This window comes from Hemicordylus capensis, chromosome 3 (genome assembly GCF_027244095.1).
Source record: "Hemicordylus capensis ecotype Gifberg chromosome 3, rHemCap1.1.pri, whole genome shotgun sequence".
Classification (NCBI taxonomy): domain Eukaryota; kingdom Metazoa; phylum Chordata; class Lepidosauria; order Squamata; family Cordylidae; genus Hemicordylus; species Hemicordylus capensis.
Genome location: NC_069659.1, coordinates 1,493,597 through 1,501,036, shown reverse-complemented (window position 1 = coordinate 1,501,036; position 7,440 = coordinate 1,493,597). Strand labels below are relative to the sequence as shown.

Here is a 7,440-nt window from a genome sequence, read left to right as displayed (position 1 = left end):
TCAAGCCACCCTCACACAAAAGACCCGCACTACCCTGATACGGATCTGCTTCGTCTTCACCCCATAGACTATGGGGTTGAGCATTGGCGGCACCAAGAGGTAGAGGGTAGCCAGCAGGATATGGATGTGGTGTGGGACATTGTGGCCAAAGCGGTGGGTGAGGAAGGAGAAGAGCCCGGGGATGTAGAAGATGAGGATCACGCAGCAGTGGGAGGCACAGGTGCTGAGGGCCTTGAGCCGCTCCTGACTGGAGGGGAGGCCAAAGACCGCCCGGAGGATCATCGTGTAGGAGAGGGCAATGCAGAGGGTGTCCAGCCCCACCACAAACAGGGCCACTGCCAGCCCGTACATGGTGTTGGCGGTGGTGTCTGCACAGGCCAGTTTGACCACTGCCATGTGCTCACAGTAGGCGTGGGGAATGACTCGGTGCCCGCAGAAAGGCAGCCTCCAGAGGAGGAGGGCAAAGGGGGGGATGAGGACCAGGCCCCGGAGGAGGATCAGCAGCACCATCCTGGCCACGGTGGAGGGCTTCAAGATGGCCGAATGCCTGAGGGGGAGGCAAATGGCCACGTAGCGATCCAGAGCCATGGCCACCAGGATGCCGGACTCCACCGACGAGAAGGTGTGGATGAAGAACATCTGGGCCATGCAGGAGTGGAAGCTGATTGACCTGGGGCCCAGCCAGAAGATGGCCAGCATCTGGGGCAGCGTGGAGGTGGAGAGGACCAGGTCGGTGATGGCCAGCGTGGCTAGGAAGAGGTACATGGGCTCGTGGAGGCTGGGGTCACTCTGGATAACGGCAAGAAGCAGGAGATTTCCCAGCAAAGCCAAGAGGTACATGGAGCACAGAGGGATGGAGATCCAGTGCTGGGCAGTGGCCTCCAGTCCCGGGATGCCCATTAGGAGGAAGGAGGAGGGCCGGAGGCTGCTGCTGGTGTTCACAGGAGACATGGCGGCCCCTAGGGAGAAGGCAGCGGCTGCAGCCCCCTGCAAGCACAGGGGAAAGAGGGTGAGCACGGATGCAGAGAGGGACCCTCCTTGCCACAGAATGGGACCAACCAACCCGGCATGCACCCAAGCAGCCCCACCAGCCAGCAAACATTTGCAGGTGCCGCCACCACGAAGCAGCACTCTGCAACTGGGGGTCCTCTGGCAAGGGAACCTGGGCACCCCTGGTCAGGCCACAACAGGCCCTGGACTCTTCCTGGAGTCCACTCAGCTCTCCTCCATCCTTTCCTGGAGGATGCCAGAGGCCCCATAGCAGTGTCTCTTTCAATGGGTCAAGAGGGCTAGGTGGGTCTAAGTCTAGATGGCTGAGCAGTCGCCCAGAAGTGGAGATCTGCTCCCCACACACTCCCCACCCCTGCAGGGCTTGTGTGGCCCCTGCACCCCCCTTCCCTCCCACTACACCGCAAGTGGCTTTAAAAAAAAAAAATCAGACTTCATGAGAGTCGCGGCTGGTCCTAACTAGCTGGCCGGGGGGAGGGGCATCAAAGGAGGTGCCACTTCCACCTCTGCTTTCCATCAGCAGCTTGGGCGGCTCCTCTCTCTCTTCCTGTCCCACCCAAGAGTCGCGTTGCCTGCAGGCTGGGCATTTGTCAAGTAAAGCTGTGACTTTAGCCATGCAGCTCCGCCTGACAAATGGCCAGCCTGCAGGCAGTGTGGGAGAGAGGAGCAACCGCAGCTGCTGCCAGAAAGCAGAGGCCGCTTGGCGCCCTGCCCCTGGCTCATCGGGATGAGCTGCTAGTTCTCCTTCATGTTGTCTCTAAAAAGATAACAGCAGCTTCAGGAAGCTGCGGCTTCTGCGGCTTCCGCTCCTCCCTCTCCCCGACACAAGCCACCCTCCTTGCTGCCAGAAATGGGCCTGGCTGCATCCACCCAGAGGAGTCTGCAGAGCTCTCTCAGGAAGCAGAGGGTGGAGCTCGGCGGCTGGCAGGTGTCCTTGGTGCTGGTCTGGCCCCCTCTGGAAACTTGCGCCTCTGCTCCTTCCTGTAAATTGTAGTCCTGAGAGCAGAGCAGGGAAAGTCTCCCCAGGAGTGAGACCCAAGAGCCTCATGGGGTGAGATGGAGACCGCTACAAAGGAGATCCCCACTGTGAGGAGGTGGCCAGGGGCATCCTCTGGGGTGCAGGATGGGGCCCAGGACAATGGAAGGGGCTGTGGGGCCCTTCCCCACTCCCACCAGCCCAGAGTGTGGCTACTGCTCACAGCAGCAGCAGCTGCCTTCTAACCCAGCCGGGCCTCGTGGCACATTCTGCTCAGCCATGCATAGTGGCAGCTTCATCCGTACCCAGAACAGCTTGTTTTGGGGCTGCAAACAGAACCCCTCTCTGGGATTGGGAGTTGCAGGCTTGGAACCTCCCTCCTGGCTACCTGAGCTAACTTGGAGAGGTGAGCTGGTCTTGTGGTAGCAAGCATGACTTTGTCCCCTTAGCTAAGCAGAGTCCATCATATGGTTGCATATGAATAGGAGACTCGAGGTGTGAGCACTGTAAGATATTTCCCTCAGGGGATGTGGCCGCTCCGGGAAGAACATCTAGGTTCCAAGTTCACTCCCTGGCTTCTCCAAGATAGGGCTGAGAGAAACTCCTGCCTGCAACCTTGGAGAAGCCGCTGCCAGCCTGTGTAGACAATACTGAGCTAGATAGACCAATGGTCTGACTCAATATATGGCAGCTCCCTATGTCCCTATGGGATTGTGAACTCTGCACATGCCCATATTTGGCAAACTATGTGATTGTTCGCTTGGCACAAGCAAACATGGGGTGATGCTGCCCAAGGTCAGAAGAACTGTAGGGAGAAACACACACCCCCGGCCCGCCATGGCTTCTCTTGCAAAAAGCCAGGGAGCTAGCAAAGAGACCCTCACAAGTGAAATAGCTTTTGTCATTTGATAAGCATGGCTCACCCCCAGTCTCCTATCGCAAGGTTGACGAGCTGACAAGGACCTAGAGGTAGGGTCTTTAACAGAAAAGGAATCCCCTCTCTCTTCCAGGAAGAGATGTCCCTGTCTCAGATAAAGCTTTGAGCCCACCCGGTACTCTACACACAACTCCTGACTAGCCATCTTTTGCTTCTTAAAGACCACACCCACTTGATGGCTTCGTTCAAACATGAACTTCTTTGTTACATGTGAGTTTCGGCCCAGCAGTCAGGGCACCTGCCTTTTGCATTGCCCCCAAGGCATGATTTTGCCTATTTGTACTTCTGATTCCAACCCATGGTCAGGAGGAGGAGGAGGGGAAACACAATAGAGAACTCAGAGAAGGACCCTGGACCCATCCTGGGAACCAAATGCTATCTTGGTTCCTTAGCTTGCAGGTGGCCACTCTGCTCCACTTGCCCTTTTCTTTCCCTGCCTTTCTGCTTTGCCCCTGCAAGGCCATCTACCCACATACTCCATCCTGCAAGTGCCTCCAATGCACCAACAGATTGGGACCAATAATACTAACTTCCTTTCCCTTTTAAATCTCCTCGCTCCCTTCTCTCTCCTCTTCAAGTCTATGTCTTGCTCCTTTCTCAAGTAAAGCCCGAAGCTGATTCACTGACAATTTGGACCTCAAGCTAAAACGCCTCTATGTGAGATCCTAAATACTGCTAGTTAAGATTGTATTGCCTCTTCACCTTTCCTAGCCAAACTTTTTATCTCCCCGCACCCTGATAATCCCTAAATAAATCTGACTGTTCTATATTCCTGTCTTCTACTCATCATTTCCAGACCAAAACCAATAGGTACTGTAATGAACTGTTCCATCCAGTCACACGGACTCCCCTTTGTTAGCCCCAAAGCCCGATTGGAGTGTCTAGCCAGCACCCCAGAACAGTCTCATTAATGCATCTGGCTTGCCACGAGGCATGGCTGAGCTAGAGAGCAGCCGCTGTGGTCGGCAGGAGCCATGCGCTGGGCTAGTAGCAGTGGGGAAAGGGAGATTCCAGGTGAGCATCTCTGCCCTGCCATGGGGCCAGGGAGGGTGCCAAGCTTGGGGTGATGGCCCCAATCCACCACACTTAAGGATGGCACTGGAGAAGGCTCCCTGAGGCCAGGAAGGGCTTCATCTTCACAAGTGGCACTGGGGGTCCCCCCACTTTCTAGGGGGTGTTGGTCAGCTATTGTCAAAACCAGAGAAAAGGCTGCTGGGTGGAATGGGGCTGAGCTTCCCTGAAAGCAGTCCAGGACAGGGAGAGAGAATGGCCTCTTACTTAAGAGGAAGCCCTTCAATAAGTAACTGGATCATTTACTTCTGTGCAATCCCATTTGTTTACTGCAAGGCAACGGACTCTTCCCACCCCCCGTTTGTTTACTGCAAGGACACTCCATGAACTGAATAATTTACCAGCAAGCCTGCAAACTGTTCTCAATGGTGTGGAGGGCTCATTCTGCAGGTCAAAGGGCATTGTTGATCTCTAATGCCCTTCTCCATATATGATTTTTGGGGTGGGGGGGTGCTCCAGTTCTTTGAAGAGGAAATCAAGGAATTAATGTTCTCACCATGGTGCTCCCCTAGTGGTGGCTTTGCGCAAAACCATCTAGAGGGGGGAAAGAACACCTCATCACATCCTCCTCCTCTGTGACCCCTTTGGCCCAAAATGGAGTGGGGGCAGTGGATGAGATTCAGGTGGAATATGGACACCCCCTGCCCCAAAAAAACCCTCTGCAGTGGTGGGCAATTTGATCGGCCACAACCCTGTCATGATGCATTGAAAAAAGCATTGAGAAATGCTGCACTCGTGGTTTCAAGCCTCTGCCTCATACCGTTGCACTTTGCAACACTTGAACGGGCATAGATCTCGCCATTTGGAAAACGCCCTGAGGATAGCATTGTCCATGTGTCTTTCTTGCCCACATGCAGGGTCTGACCAAGTGCTCTAGCTGGGACGGAGAGGAGGCAGAGCTAACCTCCCTCCTGTTAAGTCAGTTCGATGTCGATCCAGTCTGTGGCAGCTGCTGAAGCAGCAGTGGTCAAGGAGGCCAATTCCAGGCTAGGGACCATTAGGAAAGGGACTGGAGAAGGAAAACTGCCAAGAGAGTGATGCCCTGATTCAGCTCTATGGTGAGGCTGCAACTGGAACACTGCATACAGTTCTGGTCACCGCGCCTTGAGGAGGATATGGTGGAGCGGGGAAAGGGGCAGAGCAGGGCAACCAATACGACCAGGGCAATAAAAGGCAACCACTTCCACCACCCCCAGAGGAAAGACTGCAACACTTGGGCCTTTTTAGTCAGGAAAGTGGGGTGGGGGGGGACATGAAAGAGGTGTAGAAAAATTATGCAGGGTTGTTGATGAAGTGGGCAGAGAGAAGTTCCCCTCCCTCTCTCATAACATGCAAACCCAGGGTCACCCATTGGAGCGGAGCTTTGGGTCAGACAAAAGGAAGGATTTCCTCACACAACAACGTGTGCTTCAACCAGAGGGTCCACTGCTGCTGCTGCTGCTGGGTGTGGTGGTGGCCACCTCTCTAGAAGGGTTTAAAAGGCTATCATCTCTGGAGAGGGCTACCAAGAGCTGCTAGCTTGGATAGCTGCATATTGGACACCCCTGAATCTGGGAAGCCCACAAGCAGGAGAAAACAGCCCCTCCCCTGGTGGTGGAGCACCTGGTGGTGGCCAATGCTGGATGGGCCTTTGGCCTGATCCAGAAGGGCTGTTCTTCGTGTGTGTGTGTGTGTGTGTGTGTGTGTGTGTGTGTGTGTGTGTGTGTGTGTTGCTTGCTTTCCTGCTTGATTTGCCACAGGCTCTGTGCCCTGCTGCTATCAGGATGGAGTCCCGCTGCTCTTGCTTTGCTGTGGACTGGGGTGTGTGGCGGGGGGCTGTGAAGTAGGAAGGGTGGCCTGTGCCCACAGAGGGTCAGACCGGGTGGCCTTTTTGGACTCCTCCATTCTGTAATTCCCTCCCCTGCAAAGGTTCTCCCCCCACCAGTCTCCTCTCCAGGACCTCCCCATAGGGTGGCTGAGGTGCCCCCATTTCCCCAAAAGCTCTAAAGAGCAGCCTGGTCATGGCTGGAGATGGGTGGGGGAGGTTCTGGGAGGCCTCTCCTGGGTCCCCATCATGGATTGTGGGAAGAGCGGAGCGGGACACTCTCCTCCTCGCCTACTTCTGGGCAGCAAATCTGGGGTGGGCAGCAGCATCCAGCGGGGTGGACACGGGGGGTTGGGGCTCTCCAGAGAAATCTGGAGGAAGCTTGGCTGGCAGCTTCTTCTTTCTGGTCACTAGCCACCAGCAGAGGCTCCCCTTTGCCCCCTCCCCTGAGCTCCCCACAGCCTGCTGGGCATGGAGCCCCCCTCAGCAGCCCCTGCCCACTGCCCAGCCCCTGCCCACTGGCACCTTCACTGGCCGTGAAGGTGCCCCCTCTTGGAAGGATGCCACCGCCAAGTCACAACACCACCAAGTTGCCCTGAGGGGACTTCTGAGGACAAAGCGGCAGCCACCAAAGAGCTGAGAAGTTCCCTAGGAACAGCCGCCTCCGTGCCGAAACGACCCCTACTTTCAGTGTCAGAAAGGGTCTGTGTGTGTCAGATCAGAAGCCCCCAGGCCCTTCCTGCTAGATGGATGGGTTGCTGGCTCCATTCACAGGGAGGAAACTCTCCCCACTGGCAATGATTCTCTGCAGCAGTTGAGGTTTTAGCCAACTCTCCCTGGCCACTTCTGATCTAGAAATCATCCTTACTGTCAGGGGGCAGTTTTCTTTCTGTAGTTATACCGGCATTTCTCTCCTGCCTTTCCGTTCAGCCTTCAGTTGGGGCATCTCCGCTGCCCCCCCCTTCCATTTGCCCCCTCCACCCCTCAGACCCTTCTTTGCTCTCAGGGTCATGCCCTCTCCAGCCCTCTCGGCAGCCCACCCACCCCACCGCTGACTGGTGCTCCGGCCCCACTTGCCTGGGAGCCCCTGCCTGCTGCGTTCCCGGCTGTCCACCAGGTGCCTTCTTGGTCTCTTGGCTCGGGTGGTGCTGGCTGGCCTTCGCTTTGCTGCTGGCTATGAGTGCCCTGGCCCCACCCGCTGGGCTGGAATCGCCAAGGAGACTCCTCCCCTGGGGCCTCTGCCAGGCCTGCTGGGTGGCCTGCCTCTGGATACCTCTGGGGTCTGGGGAGGTCTCTTGCTTGCAAGCCCTGCTGGCTGGCTTGGGCGCTTCCCAACAACGGCACCTGATGTGTCATGGGGGTGGGTGGGGGGAGCAGGACGCTGCCGAGATGGACCCACTTTGGCCTGATCTAGACGTAGCAGCTGCCACCAGGCTCACGGGATTCCCACCTGACCTGTGGGAGGCATCTTCTGGTACCCCTGAGTGCAGAAGCATCTCTGAGATGACTTCAGCTGCCCTTTGAAGGCAGCTCAGCCTGAAGCCACACAAACCACGCCTGGGTGCTTTCCCGATTGAGAGATTTACACTCGTAAAAAGTGATGTAAGCTGCAACGTCTTGTAGGGCCATAGTCAAACCACAGTC

General features: G+C 56.3%; 1 protein-coding gene across 2 annotated transcripts; it reads right to left on the bottom strand.

The window, feature by feature from the left end:
• Window positions 1-3,281, bottom strand: LOC128348787 (olfactory receptor 52L1-like). Of its 2 annotated transcripts, XM_053304433.1 has the most exons (2): window positions 3,259-3,281; window positions 1-925 (listed from the first exon to the last, which is right to left on the bottom strand). In XM_053304433.1, exons 1-2 carry the CDS (start codon window positions 3,279-3,281, stop codon window positions 1-3), a joined length of 948 nt encoding a protein of 315 aa, XP_053160408.1. The 2 variants fall into 2 exon arrangements, with proteins under 2 accessions (XP_053160408.1, XP_053160407.1); XM_053304432.1 differs by lacking the exon at window positions 3,259-3,281 and having other exon boundaries at window positions 1-951.
• Between the last annotated feature and the right edge of the window lie 4,159 nt (window positions 3,282-7,440).